The sequence below is a fragment of the Malaclemys terrapin genome, chromosome 9, assembly GCF_027887155.1.
Source record: "Malaclemys terrapin pileata isolate rMalTer1 chromosome 9, rMalTer1.hap1, whole genome shotgun sequence".
In the NCBI taxonomy this organism is placed as follows: domain Eukaryota; kingdom Metazoa; phylum Chordata; order Testudines; family Emydidae; genus Malaclemys; species Malaclemys terrapin.
Window position 1 is genome coordinate 42,627,099 of NC_071513.1, and position 15,554 is coordinate 42,642,652.

The 15,554-nt window shown below is 46.6% G+C and overlaps 2 protein-coding genes across 2 annotated transcripts in view; one reads left to right on the top strand and one right to left on the bottom strand.

The window, feature by feature from the left end:
* Window positions 1-5,382: 5,382 nt before the first annotated feature.
* Window positions 5,383-15,554, bottom strand: part of LOC128842820 (BTB/POZ domain-containing protein KCTD16-like) — a 68,634-nt gene continuing 58,462 nt past the window's right edge. The window contains exon 5 of the mRNA XM_054039017.1: window positions 5,383-6,528. Coding sequence (XP_053894992.1) covers window positions 6,011-6,528 — 518 coding nt within the window. The 3' untranslated portion in view covers window positions 5,383-6,010. The remainder of the gene's footprint in view (window positions 6,529-15,554) is intronic.
* LOC128842819 (uncharacterized) lies at window positions 12,156-14,131 on the top strand. Its single transcript, XM_054039016.1, has 2 exons — window positions 12,156-12,569; window positions 13,560-14,131. The coding sequence occupies exons 1-2, from the start codon at window positions 12,167-12,169 to the stop codon at window positions 14,033-14,035; spliced, it is 879 nt and encodes a 292-aa protein (XP_053894991.1). The 5' UTR covers window positions 12,156-12,166; the 3' UTR covers window positions 14,036-14,131.

The window sequence follows — 15,554 nt, forward strand, 5'->3', positions numbered from 1 at the left end:
GTGTTACTTCAGAGACCTCTCCCATGGGGAGAAGTGGGTATTTATTTTCTACCTCCCCCACACTCTGCTTTATTTGTCAGATAACCCCCCTCCCCAAAAAAGTTTCAGACATGACACAGACCCTGCAAATACACCACCCTCCCTTATATAAGCTATGACCCTCACTTGATCAAAAGGGATTTTAAATATGTAAGCAATAAAATTCATGGCAAGGTGTAAGGTCATCAGTATTGTCGGCCCCAAGAATGTGTAAATCCTGAATCAGGCCATGAAAAATCCTGAGATTTTTTTTTTTTAAATGAAAATTTTTTTCCCTTTACCTTCTGGTTTCTGCATCTTTAGGCTGAACCTGAACCAGATTTCTAAGCTCTTCTCCATAACCATCAGGCCTAGAAACATACTTTGATAAAGTAAATGAAAACAGTCTCAACTAATCATGTGACTCCATGAGCTGGGGCTTGAACAATAACTATCGCAAAAGCTGACAGCACTGAGTTGTAGCTGTTCATCAAATAACTTTGCTGAGTTACAAGGCGAGAGGCAAAGCTGCCTCCAGCTGCATGGAGTTCCAGTGCAGCTGCTCCCATTATCACAATCCCCCCCTCCGATCCACTTCCTTTCTTTCAGTGTCTCATCAGCATTTTCCTTAGATTGCCCCTGGGTCCCTATGCAATGCTTTGTGATAGTACCATTGTACTGCAGGGTACGACACAACAGGCGGACAATGCCAGCCTGTTGGTATACCAGACAGGAGATGCTACACAGGTCTTCTCTTGATCCTATAAGAACTTAGATGTGCATCAGGGAAATTAGATGATAAAACTCTCCTAGACAGAATGCTGAAACTTCTACATTAAAATGAGAAACACTCTCAAGTCATTGCCAAGAGGCTGGAATGTGTTTGATAGTTTATACCTGGTGTTATTCTTGGCTCTTCTCAGATTATAACCAGAGACTGTCTAACACCCCAGTTCCCAACCCTAACCCACCCGTCTGAAATCCTGTGGAGATCACCATATTTCCTCAGACACCTCATATTCTTGGAGGAAAAAGGGGTCTCACTTTCATGATCTACTGAGGGTATATTTCTGACTATAAAAGTTCTTCAGCTGAAGTAGCATCTGTGATGCTGTGTACCCAGGTGCCAGCTCAGCATAGGGCTGCAGGCTAATTCACTCATATGCTAATAGAAATCAAAGGAGTGTCAAGAGATAGTATAGTGTCTGGCCAATTCAATCGTGTGTTAGTTTAGTTCAAAGGAAATGTTAAGGGTATTCTCTTCAGTTATCTATAACCTGTTGATTGCAGTCACATTACATTATGTAGACTCCTGTAACTAGTTAACCCTAGATCAAAAGTGTGTGCTAGTGTTACAATGAGAATGTGTGTGATGTGTAAACTTCACGAAAACTAATGAAGGATTGTTGTTTGCTATTACCTTTTACATTGTGTCTACCCCTGTAATTAACTTACCCATCAAATGTGATTAGAGCCTTGGAAACGTAAAGGAAGAAGAGGGCTAACTTCAAAGCAAGGGCCATCGTGTTTGACAATTCACCGGCCCACATGTGTGAAGACTGTCAGATTGTCTTAGAATCATAGAATATCAGGGTTGGAAGAGACCTCAGGAGGTCATCTAGTCCAACCCCCTGCTCAAAGCAGGACCTAATCCCAACTAAATCATTCCAGCCAGGGCTTTGTCAAGCCTGACCTTAAAAACCGCTAAGGAAGGAGATTCCACCACCTCCCTAGGTAACCCATTCCAGTGCTTCACCACCCTCCTAGTGAAAAAGTTTTTCCTAATATCCAATCTAAACCTCCCCCACTGCAACTTGAGACCATTACTCCTTGTTCTGTCATCTGGTACCACTGAGAACAGTCTAGATCCATCCTCTTTGGAACTCCCTTTCAGGTAGTTGAAAGCAGCTATCAAATCCCACCTCATTCTTCTCTTCTGCAGACTAAACAATCCCAGTTCCCTCAGCCTCTCCTCATAACTCATGTGCTCCAGCCCCCTAGTCATTTTTGTTGCCCTCTGCTGGACTCTTTCCAATTTTTCCACAAAATTTTTTTTTTTTTCTTCTGTGAACAGAAACTATAAATACTGATCCAAAGGACTGTTTGGATTCTAACAGGGCGGAATAGCTGGACAAGAAGACGGAGATCCCCAGAGTTATTCTGGATAACCCTGAAAGACTTTGGGGAAACTAGCAGATTACTACATCTCTGCTACCATTTTGGATTTACAAACTTTGACTCAGCTGTTAATATATTTTACCTGCTTTAACCTCTCAATAACCCTCATTTATTTTCTTGGCTAATAAATTTTTAGTTTACTAAGAATTGGCTGCCAGCGTTGATTTGGTGTGAGATCCAGAGTACCAAATTGATCTGGGGTAAGTGACTGATCCTTTGAGATGGGGAGGAACCTGATGTGGTGTAATTTTTGGTTTATATGACCTTTTATCATCAAATGCAGTTTGTCTGGGTGGCAAGACAGGCTGGAAAGCCAAAGGAGACTGTCTGTGACTCCATGGTAAGACTGGTATAGTGATCCAGTTCATGTGTGTTGCTGGCTTGGTGAAATCTAATTATAGAACATACCACCAGCTTGGGTGCCTGTTTTCTGATAGTATGACCGGAGCTTGGCACTCACAGCTGTGAGCCACTCCAGATGGCGTGACAGCATCCCCACAGTCCCACGGTCCAGATGGGACCTCTACATAGCAACACAGGGAAAACAGTTTTTAGAATGGAGAGAAGTAAATAGTGGTGTCCCCCAGGGGTCTGAATTGGGACCTGTGCTGTTCAACATACTCATAAATGGAAAAAAGGGTAAACAGTGAGGTGGCAAAATTTTTAGATGATACAAAACTATTCAAGATAGTTAAGTCCCAGGCAGACTGTGAAGAGGTACAAAGGGATCTCACAAAACTGGGTGACTAAGGCTAGGTCTACACTACCCGCCTGAATCGGCGGGTAGAAATCGACCTCTCGGGGATCGATTTATCGCGTCCCATCGGGACACGACATTCGATCCCCGAATCGACGCTCTTACTCCACCAGCGGAGGTGGGAGTAAGCGCCGTCGACAGAAAGCCGCAGAAGTCGATTTTGCCGCCGTCCTCACAGCGGGGTAAGTCGGCTGCGATTTGTCGAATTCAGCTACGCTATTCACGTAGCTGAATTTGCGTATCTTAAATCGACTCCTCCCTGTAGTGTAGATGTACCCTGAGCAACAAAATGGCAGATGAAATTCAATGCTGATAAATGTAAAGTAATGCACATTGTAAAATATAATCCCAAGTATACATATAAAATGATGGGGTCTAAATTAGCTGTTACCACTCAAGAAAGAGATTTTGGAGTCAATGTGGATATTTCTCTGAAAACATCCACTCAACGTACAATGGCAGTCAAAAAAGCAAACAGAATGTTGGGAATCATTATTGCCTCTGTATAAATCCATGGTACACCCACACCTTGAATATTGCGTGCAAATCTGGTCACCCCATTAAAAAAAAAAGGATATATTGGAATTGGAAAAGGTTCAGAAAAGGGCAACACAAATTATGAGAGGTTTCAGAGTAGCAGCCGTGTTAGTCTGTATCCGCAAAAAGAACAGGAGTACTTGTGGTACCTTAGAGACTAACAAATTTATTAGAGCATAAGCTTTCGTGGACTACAGCCCACTTCTTCGGATGCATATGCATATAATAAATAAATTTGTTAGTCTCTAAGGTGCCACAAGTACTCCTGTTCTTTTTACAAATTATGAGGGGTATGGAACAGCTTCCATATGAGGAGAAATTAATAAGACTGGGACTTTTCAGCTTGGAAAAGAGACGACTAAGGGGGGATATGATCGAGGTCTATAAAATCATGACTGGTTTGAAGAAAGTAAATAAGGAAGTGTTATTTACTCCTTCTCATAACACAAGAACTAGGGGTCACCAACTGAAATAATAGCAGCAGGTTTAAAACAAACCAAAGGAACTATTTCTTCACACAATGCACAGTCAACCTGTGGAACTCTTTGCCAGAGGATGTTGTGAAGGCTAAGACTATAACAGGGTTCAAAAAGGAACTAGATAAATTCATGGAGGATAGGTCCATCCATGCCTATTAGCCAGGATGGGCAGGGATGGTGTCCCTAACCTCTGTTTGCCAGAAGCTGGGAATGGGTGACAGGAAATGGATCACTTGATGATTATCTGTTCTGATCATTTCCTCTGGGGCACCTGGCATTGGTCACTGTGAGAAGACAGGATACTGGGTTAGACGGATCTTTGGTCTGACCCAGTATGGCATTCTTATGATGAAATGGAATCAGTGCAGAATATAGCCTGCCTGCCTTCTCATTACTCAAGGGTGTATCTGGTACTTCACTGGTACTGCACTTGATCGTTGCTGAAAGGCCATGTGGTTATACTGGATACCTGCATGTTTGTGGCATGTTGGGAAGTCACAGTGATGTAAGCCACAGCTTCAACCACACAGGAAGTGATGATTTACCTGGGCAATGTCACAGCGTTAAATACTCCAATGCAACCCAATGAAAATACTCCGTAATATGATGAGCTCTTTGTGCGCTGTGGATTTATACCAGATACACATACCATTTGGGGGCCAATTTTAGTTTTCCATTCACTCTCGTCTTATTTATAGATCTGAGGTTCTCAAAGCCGAATCTAGAACTGGTCAGAACTTTGGGTTTTTTTAGGCATGGAAAATTTAAACTTATCAAAAAATTCAAAACCAAAATATTTAGGCCTAAATCTGAAATATTTCAGTTTGGATTGATGCTATGGTGTCTCATGAGAGTTGTAGTCCAGGTGCTTCATGCTCCTCTATAGGCTGGGGCCTTTGTTGGACGACACCTGCAATGTTGCACCATGGTCTTCCCTCCTGGTGAAAGGAAGTGGTATATTGTGGGATTTCTATGGCCATGGTGTATCATGGGAGAAGTAGTCTGGCAAGGGAGCCCAGCCCATAGCAGGGAACAAGAACATGAGGCAACCCCAACTACAACTCCCATGAAGCACCAAGTGGAATTTCCAAATCAAAGAATTTCAGTTTTTAGCCAAAAAAGCAAAATCTGTTCAGTTTTCAAGCATTTAGTTCTTTGACCGAAAACATATAAATAAACTCCATGGAAAGCAGAGGCTTTTTGCAAAACCGTTTAGTCAATAATGCAATTTTCTGTTGAAAATAATTTTAGATGGAAAATTTTTGAACAGTCCAGCTGAATTTAGGGGATTTAGATACACAGTTGCCATTCACTTCAACAGGAACTATGTGTCTAAATGCCCTGTTCAGCTTTGAATAGCTCGGCTCTAATACCCAATCATTTTGAAAAAAAAGAGCTGGGAAGGGACTGGAATTAGGTTTCATCATTGTTTACATTTATTAACCCCGGGAGCTCCAATCACAGTCATGCTGTCATAAAGGCAGGAATGTCCATATTGCTTGGGTGTAGGTTTGTCCCTACAGACAACCTGAACCAACATCAGTTTCCTCCTTCCCATCCTGACTCCTTCAAATATTTTCACTTCTAGGATTTGTACAGCTCCTTTCATGCACATTTCACCCTTGACTCCCCTGGGAACAAGCAAGCTGTAGCCTATAATCTCTGCCTGTGGAGCACCAATTCCTGGAATGATGCACTGACCAAGAAACCACTGCTCTTAGTTTTGAATACATGGACCAAAACCTGTTGTGGATTACCCCTGAGTGACCTAGGTAAAGTCCACGAGGTCAGACAGAATGCAAATCAGTTAGTCCCAGTGTCGCCAAATAATTGGTTTAAAGTAAGAGGCTCTCACAAGTCCCTCTTCAAAGAGGGCTCAAGCCTACAAGATGCTGAGCTGCTCCTGGCCATCAATGGGGGCCAAGGACACTCAGCACCTGGCAGGCTGGCCCATCATGGACAGGATGCAGGGGAAGGTGCCTGTGGCTGTGGAAGCCAGTCAGTCCTGGGTGGTGGGAGGCATCAGTCCCAGCCCCTCCCCTCAGACGTGGTATTTTTTCAGTAGTTCGCTTTGCCACTGCCGCTTCTTGTTGGGGAAGGAGACGGGGATCTTGATCTTCCTGAAGTCTTCGATGCACTTCCCCAGCTCCGACTCCAGCACCCTCCTCTCCTCGCTGACGGGAGGTGCCTCAGGGCAGCTCTCCATCCCATTCTCCTGGATGTTCAAGTGGTCACTGTTCCTCCTCTGCCCCATCTGCTTCACCTCCTCCAAGAATTTGAGAGAGTTGGAGAAATCCAGGGTGTTAGGCCGAGGCGGACATTCATCCGGCAACTCTGGCCAGGGCAAGGAGGCTGTGGAGCCGGGGTCACCAGCCTCCGACTGGGGACCTTTGTCAGGGAGAGAGTCTCCAGTGACCAGAACCATGTCAGGTTCACAACGGCTGTCCAAGCTGGAGGTCGAAAAGTCGTAGCTGCTGTCCATGCCAGCCGAGTCCTTGTGTGCCTCCACGGTTGGGTTTGGTTCTTCTGTCACCGCTGGGGCAGTGTCTGCTGCTGGCACTGGAGGGGAAAAATCAGAGACCGACGTTAGGGATAGGTGGCTCCCATAAGGGCACATTCAACATTATGGGGCAAATTTGGTGCCCCGACATGCCACACAACCACACTGAGCTCAGTTGAAGCCCCAGAAGCCAGCGCAGAATTTAGCTCTTTGCTGCCATTCCTTCAGTTACTGCTCCGAGGGGAAGAGAGCGCAAGGAAAGTGCTGACGTATGGCTAGCTGTTTTCAATGTACGGTGTTTTATCCTTTTTTTAACCATTTCCTTTGGCTTCTCAGTTCATCCCACCTCCGCCATTTCTCTCAACTGCACACAGAAAGAAACCAATCCACATGCCCCTCGTGCTCCGTGGATCACAGCTAGGGAACCCTGCTGTAGTCCAAACACAACCAAATAGGGGCCCTAGCATGAAATCCAGACCCAACTGACAACTCTCATTTACCTCAGTGGGGACAGGGTTTCACCCACAATCCTTGCTGGGAGAGGAGATTCAGTTGGTAATAGAGCCCCATACAAGTGCTTGGCTGTTTTTCATTTTCTATACCCCTGGTCAAACCCCACAAGACGGGACATATTCAGCATGTTGTGTAGAGCTGGGCTCAGTTCTTGCTTTGAAACAGGAATTTGGTTTCTTGTGTAGAAAGAATAGTAAATATGGCAGGCGACCAACTTGGCTAAACAGTGAAATCCTTGCTGATCTTAAAAGCAAAAAAAAAGCTTACAAGAAGTAAGATTGGACAAATGACCAGGGAGGAGTATAAAAATATTGCTCAGGCATGCAGGAGTGAAATCAGGAAGGCCAAATCACACTTGGAGTTGCAGCTAGCAAGAGATGTTAAGAGTAACAAGAAGAGTTTCTTCAGGTATGTTAGCAAGAAGAAGAAAGTCAAGGAAAGTGTGGGCCCCTTACTGAATAAGGGAGGCAACCTAGTGACAGAGGATGTGGAAAAAGCTAATGTACTCAATGATTTTTTTGCCTGTCTTCACGAACAAGGTCAGCTCCCAGACTGCTGCACTGGGCAGCACAGTATGGGGAGGAGGTGACCAGCCCTCTGTGGAGAAAGAAGTGGTTCGGGACTATTTAGAAAAACTGGATGAGCACAAGTCCACGGGGCCGGATGCGCTGCATCCGAGGGTGCTAAAGGAGTTGGCGGAGGTGATTGCAGAGCCATTGGACATTATCTTTGAAAACTCATGGCGATCGGAGGAGGTCCCGGATGTCTGGAAAAAGGCTAATGTAGTGCTCATCTTTAAAAAAGGGAAGAAGGAGGATCTGGGGAACTACAATCCCTCACCTCAATCCCTGGAAAAATCATGGAGCAGGTCCTCAAGGAATCAATTCTGAAGCACTTAGAGGAGAGGAAAGTGATCAGGAACAGTCAGCATGGATTCACCAAGGGCAAGTCATGCCTGACTAACCTAATTGCCTTCTATGAGGAGATAACTGGCTCTGTGGATGAGGGGAAAGCAGTGGATGTGTTATTCCTTGACTTTAGCAAAGCTTTTGATACAGCCTCCCACAGTATTCTTGCCAGCAAGTTAAAGAAGTATGGGCTGGATGAATGGACTATAAGGTGGCTAGAAAGTTGGCTAGATTGTCGGGCTCAACGGGTAGTGATCAAAGGCTCCATGTCTAGTTGGCAGCCGGTTTCAAGCGGCGTGCCCCAAGGGTCAGTCCTGGGGCCAGTTTTGTTCAATATCTTCATTAATGATCTGGAGGATGGCGTGGACTGCACTCTCAGCAAGTTTGCAGATGACACTAAACTGGGAGGAGTGGTAGATATGCTGGAGGGTAGGGATAGGATACAGAGGGACCTAGACAAATTAGAGGATTGGGCCAAAAGAAACCTGATGAGGTTCAACAAGGACAAGTGCAGAGTCCTGCACTTAGGACGGAAGAATCCCATTTACTGTTACAGACTAGGGACCGAGTGGCTAGGCAGCAGTTCTGCAGAAAAGGACCTAGGGGTTACAGTGGACGAGAAGCTGGATATGAGTCAACAGTGTGCCCCTGTTGCCAAGAAGCTAACGGCATTTTGGGCTGTATAAGTAGGGGCATTGCCAGCAGATCGAGGGACGTGATCATTCCCCTCTATTAGACATTGGTGAGGCCTCACCTGGAGTACTGTGTCCAGTTTTGGGCCCCACGCTACAAGGAGGATGTGGAAAAATTGGAAAGAGTCCATCGGAGGGCAACAAAAATGATTAAGGGGCTGGAGCACATGAGTTATGAGGAGAGACTGAGGGAACTGGGATTGTTTAGTCTGCAGAAGAGAAGAATGAGGGGGGATTTGATAGCTGCTTTCAACTACCTGAAAGGGGGTTCCAAAGAGGATGGATCTAGACTGTTCTCAGTGGTACCAGATGACAGAACAAGGAGTAATGGTCTCAAGTTGCAGTGGGGGAGGTTTAGGTTGGATAGTAGGAAAAACTTTTTCACTAGGAGGGTGGTGAAGCACTAGAATGGGTTACCTAGGGAGGTGGTGGAATTTCCTTCCTTAGAGGTTTTAAAGGTCAGGCTTGACAAAGCCCTGGCTGGGATGATTTAGTTGGGATTAGGTCCTGCTTTGAGGAGGGGGTTGGACTAGATGACCTCCTGAGGTCCCTTCCAACCCTGATATTCTAATCATTCAGCAAGCCTGGGGCTAAATATTGGGCAAACCTGGAGGCTGATCTATGGGTTAGGGTGGAAATGTTGTAAAGCTCACTGATTTCAAAGGATTTGGGACACTGAACACTGCCGTTGTTAGGAGCTGAGTGAAACTTGTTATGGGTTGAGTTAAAACGCCATTGAGATGGATAGGGGAGTACTCACCCTTCAATTAACATAACTGTAAGCATAAACCCCCACTTAAGACAAAAGATGTGGGTGAACCCACCCAGGAGCCTTTGGCTGAATATTCTTTTGGGTCGCACAGAAACTGAGATCAGGCAAGAACAGAGAGAGAGAGGGACTGAGGCGAGTTAATAAAGCCAAGCAAGACCCTGTAAGCACAGTGTGACTCTGGAAAAAGCTAGAGCGAGAGCTTTGGGTTTGGTGTTAACTAACAAGGCCTGGGGGCTGTAAGCCAAGCTCCTTTGTTCTTGGTTCCTTCTGCATTCAGAGACACAGGACTTTGTACACTCTTTGTAAACAAACAAGACTGCATCAAAGAAAATAGCAGCTGCCATCAACTTCTATTTCCAACTGGAATGTCCCCAGGGCCCCAAACTTCAACTAGCTGCTTGGGTCGAAAAGTGATAACAATATTCAGCATGATGCGCAGAGCTCAGCTCTTGCTTTGAAACAGGTTTTTTGTTACACACTGGGCTGTGTTCGTGAATCTTTCAGCAAGCCTAGGGCTAAACTTTGGCCAAGCCTTGGGGGCTGATCTATGGGTTGGGATAGAAATTGTGCAAATCTCACTGGTTTCAAAGGATTTCAGGAATTGAGCTTTGGGGTGATTCAATCATGAAACCAAGATGAATGGAAACTGGAAAATGAAAAATAAGTTGCACAGCTTCCTACATCTCTAGCTTCTGCGTTGGTCTGAAACAGTCACGGTGCATCTCTGTTTGCTAGCATTAGTGGAAAACAAGCAGTGACTCTGTATTGGAAACAGCCATTATGTTTCAATTTCTAGCCACAGGAACAAATCATGCAAAGGAACTTTAATGGAAACTGATACTAAACCATTTAGCAAGGTCAGCCCCGTCCCCTTGCCCTCAGTTAGTGAAAAGCAGCATATGCAACCACAGCAAAACCCAAGGGAGTGGGTCTTTTACTGATCCCTGTGCCCAGCAATGCAAAGAGATTACATGGCTAATTCCCTAAATGCATCTAACGGCTGCAGACTGCAGGTTATCATGGCAGTGCCATCCCTGAGGTTCTCTTATGGGTAGAAAAAACCCCATGGGTAACTCACTTTGCATAAGGAAACATTTTCCCAGCATGCGTCTAGTCCACGAGAAGCTGCTACCATGTGATCATCTCAAATGATAAAACAGGGAATTATTGAGACCTCTTACCAGTGAGCTGAACATTGTATGCAGGGCGACGTCTCTCTCTAACCACATATTATTATAGTAGCAATATAGAGCTGGAAGGGACTTCAAGAGATCATCTAGCGCTAGCCCATCCCCTCACTCTACGGTGGGATTAAGTATTATCTAGACCATCTCCGACAGGTGTTTGTTTACCCCTGTTCTTAAAAGCCTCCAATGATGGGGATTCCACAATCTCCCTGGGTCACCTGTTCCAATGTTTATGTTAGAAACTTTTTCTTAATATCTAACCTGTCTCCCCCTTGCTTCAAACTAAATCAATCACTTCCTGTCCTACCATCAGTAGACATGGAGAACAATTGATCACTGTCATCTTTATAACAGCCCTTAACATATTTGAAGACTGTGATCAGGCCCCCCTTCCCCCATCTTCTTTTATTCTCTAGACTAAAGATGTCTTTCAATCTTTCCTCAGAGGCAACATTTTCTAACCAGTGTCATTTTTATTGTTTTATTGTGACTCTCTCCAATTTGTCCACATCTTTCTTAAAGTGCAGTGCCCAACACTGGACATAGTACTCCAGCTGAGGCCCCACCAGTGCCAAGTAGAGTGGGATAAATACCTCCCATGTCCTACATACGACACTCCTGTTAATACATGCCAGAATTACATGGCCTTTTTTGCAACAGCATCATGTTGTGGACTCCTATTCAATTTGTGATCCACTATAACCCCCACATCTTTTTCTTCTGTACTACCACCTACCCAGCTATTCCCCATTTTGTAGTTGTGCAATGAGTTTCCCTTCTAAGTATAGTACTTCACACTTATCTTTACCAAATTTCATCTTGTTGATTTCAGACCAATTTTCCAGTCTGTCTAGGTTGGTGTCAATTCTAATCCTGTCCTCCAAAGTGCTTGCAACCGCAACAAGCTTGGTATCATCCTCAAATTTTATAAGCGTACTTTCCACCCCATTATCTAAGTCATTAATGAAATTATTGACTAGTACTTGACCTAGGACTGACCCCTGTGGGACCACACTAGATATGTCCTACTATCAAACCATTGATAACTACTCTTTGGCCTGGTCTACACTAGGCGTTTATGTCGAAGTTAGCGCCGTTACATCGAATTAACCCTGCACCCGTCCACACCGCGAAGGTATTTAGTTCGACATAGAGGTCTCTTTAATTCGACTTCTGTACTCCTCCCCGACGAGGGGAGTAGCGCTAAATTCGACATGGCCATGTCGAATTAGGCTAGGTGTGGATGGAAATCGACGCTAATAGCTCCGGGAGCTATCCCACAGTGCACCACTCTGTTGACGCTCTGGACAGCAGTACGAGCTCGGATGCTCTGAACTGCCACACAGGAAAAGCCCCGGGAAAATTTGAATTTGAATTCCTTTTCCTGTCTGGCCAGTTTGAATCTCATTTCCTGTCTGGACATCGTGGCGAGCTCAGCAGCACTGGCAACGATGCAGAGCTCTCCAGCAGTGATGGCAGTGCAATCTCAGAATAGAAAGAGGGCCCCAGCATGGACTGATCGGGAAGTCTTGGATCTCATCGCTGTGTGGGACGATGAGTCCGTGCTTTCCGAGCTGCGATCCAAAAGACGGAATGCAAAGATCTACGAGAAGATCTCTAAAGACATGGCAGAGAGAGGATACAGCCGGGATGTAACGCAGTGCCGCGTGAAAATCAAGGAGCTGAGACAAGGCTACCAGAAGACCAAAGAGGCAAACGGACGCTCCGGATCCCATCCCCAGACATCCCGTTTCTACGAGGCACTGCATTCCATCCTCGGTGCGGCCGCCACCACTACCCCACCACTGACCGTGGACTCTGAGGATGGGATAGTGTCCACGGCTGGATCCTCGGACATGTTAGCGGACGGGGAAGATGAGGAAGGAGATGAGGAGGACGAGGCAGTCGACAGCGCTCACAACGCTGATTTCCCCGACAGCCAGGATCTCTTCATCACCCTTACAGAGATCCCCTACCAACCCTCCCCAGCCGTTACCCCGGACACAGAATCTGGGGAAGGATCAGCCAGTAAGTGTTGTAAAAATCTAAACATTTATTTGTAACAGAACAGGAATATTAACAATTTAAAAAATGGGTTTCTCATGATTAGTTTGATTAGCTTAACGGTTCAGTCATGGGCAGTGCAACTATTGAAAAAAAATCTAGCAATGTCCGGTTTTGCATGATTGTCCTGCCCAAGCCGCTCTACTGGTTAGTCACTGCTACAGCAGCTACAGTAAAATGCGGTCTATATGTCCGGGGATGGAGCAGAAATCCTCCTGTGACATCTCGAGGAAGCTCTCCTGGAGGTAATTGGAAATCCGCTGCATTAGGTTCTTGGGGAGAGCGGCCTTATTGGGTCTTCCGTAGTAGGACACGTTGCCACGCCACGAGACTATCAAGTACTCTGGAATCATTGCTCTGCACAGCATGGCGGCATACGGCCCTGGTCTTTGCAGGCTTTCCCGGAGCATTCTCTCTTTCTCGCTGTCAGAGATCCTCATGAGGGTGATGTCGCTCATGATGACCTGCTTTGAATGAGGTAGGGGAATGTTAGTGTTGGGACTGCTTTGCCGTTCCTTTACAGAACTGTAACCGCTGGTTTGCAGCCACGCGGTGGAGGCGGGAGAGGGGCAGCCGAAAGGGATCGTTCCCGGGGACAGCCGCGAGGGTGTGGGACAGGAGCAGACTTCCTGCTTGCCGAATTGCTGGCAGCAGGGACTGACATTGATTTCAATGTGAAATGAGGCCATTGCTAATATTAAAGTTTTAAGCTGCCACAAGTCTACGGCTTACCATGTCTGCCTGCAACAGAAATTCCGTTCTCCTGAGAGGCTTCTCAAATGTGCTGTAGAAGACCCCAGGCACTGAATGCGAAGGCCGAGAATTCGACCTTGTGCTGAGTGCGCATGTGATAGGTGCTGTGCATGGTCTTGTTCACAGAGAAAGACTATGTTCTTTGTTCACAACTACATTTATCTTTCTGAGGAATTCACTCCCTTTTTCCCATTCCCACAGCCCCATCTGCGACTGTCTCACAACCTAGCCTGTCATCACACTCCCAGAGGCTAGCGCGGATTAGGCATAAGAAGAAGAGGACACGGGAGGACATGTTCTCGGAGCTTATAGCCTGCTCCAGAGCCCAGGCAGCACAGCAGACCCAGTGGCGGGAGAACTTGACCCGAATGCACCAAGCCAACATGGATCGGGAGGAGAGGTGGCGTCAGGAAGACCAGCAGGCGACTCAAACCCTGCTTGGACTAATGAGGGAGCAAACGGACACGCTCCGGCGCCTTGTGGATGTTCTGCAGGAATGGAGGCAGGAGGACAGAGCCCCGCTGCAGTCCATCTCTAACCGCCCTCCCCCGCCACCAAGTCCCATACTCCCCTCACCCAAAGTGCACAGAAGGAGAGGCGGCAGAGTCCCTGCTAACTCTTACTCCACCCCTGCAGAGAGCTCGAGCAGCAGAAGGCTCTCATTCCCCAAAATTTGAAAAGTTCTTTCCTTCCCGCCTGACACAAGCCCCCGTCCAAGTTTCACTTTCCCAGTTCCATGTTTGGTTGATAATAAAAAAATACGTTTCTGTTAACTACTGTTTCCATCATGTTCTTTTGGAGGAGGGGGGGATAGGGGGTTGGTAATTCGACAGGACAGTCACCTTTGGCAGGGTATATAGTCGGGGGCAGGCACAGCAGCAGGGCACATACATAGTGCAGTGATGCAGTGACTAGTTACCCTGATTAGTCTGGGAGGTTGTTTTCATGTTATGTGGTGGGGGGTGGGTTGCTCTGTGACTTTGTGGCAGGGGAGGGCAGTTACAGATCTTAAGCGGCGGTCCTTAGGCAGGATCACAGAGCCACACAGCAGGGGATCTGTAACCGTCCTCCCCCTGCCACAAAGTCACATAGACCCCCCCATACACACAGTCCCTATCAGGAGGGGTGACAGGCTCCGTTGAAACAACCATCCCACCGCAGCGGAGCCTGTCAATCCTTGAGTTTAGAAGCTGCATTCGCGCCACTACAGTACACCCGCTCCGCACCACAGTCTGCGTCCCAGTTTTAAAAAATTCCCGCGAATACAGTATTAAAGAAAACGGTGTGCTTTAACAAAGTAGAACTATTTTTATTTTGAAACGTGTGTTGGAAGTGGGGTGAAGGGGGTATGTAACTGGATAGGATAGTCAACATTAACTGGGCAAAGAAACGGGGGCAGGTTTAGCTTCTCAATACACAAACTTTAAAGTCACAGGTTACCCTGCTCACTCAGGAACTTTGCTTTCAAAGCCTTCTGGATGCACAGCGCTTCCCACTGGTCTCTTCTAATCGCCCGGCTGTCTGGCTGTGAGTAATCAGCAGCCAGGCTATTTTCCTCAACCTCCCACCCCGCCATAAAGGTCTCCCCCTTGCTCTCACAGAGATTGTGGAGCACACAGCAAGCTGCAATAACAATGGGGATATTGGTTTCGCTGAGATCACAGCGAGTCAGTAAGCTTCTCCATCTCCCCTTGAGACGGCCAAAAGCACACTCCACCACCATTCTGCACTTGCTCAGCCGGTAGTTGAAGAGTTCTTTTTCAGTGTCCAGGGCGCCAGTATAGGGCTTCATGAGCCAGGGCATTAGCGGGTAGGCTGGGTCCCCGAGGATGACTATAGGCATCTCCACATCCCCAAGAGTTATTTTGTGGTCCGGGAAGTAAATACCTTGCTGCAGCCGTCTAAACAGACCAGAGTTCCTGAAAACACGAGCGTCATGAACCTTGCCCGGCCATCCCACGTAGATGTTGGTAAAACGTCCCCTGTGGTCCACCAGTGCTTGCAGCACCATGGAAAAGTAGCCCTTTCTGTTAATGTACTGGCTGGCCTGGTGTTCCGGTGCCATGATAGGGATGTGAGTTCCATCTATGGCCCCACCGCAGTTTGGGAATCCCATCGCTGCGAAGCCATCTATGATCGCCTCCACGTTTCCCAGGGTCACTACCTTTGGCAGCAGTACATCAACGATTGCCTTGG

Excerpts from the sequence above, each read along its gene's own strand:
- LOC128842819 (XM_054039016.1), top strand. The coding sequence starts at position 12,167 with ATGGCAGAGAGAGGATACAGCCGGGATGTAACGCAGTGCCGCGTGAAA. Across the intron at positions 12,570-13,559 it reads ATCTGGGGAAGGATCAGCCA|CCCCATCTGCGACTGTCTCA; the intron begins GTAAGTGTTGTA and ends CCATTCCCACAG.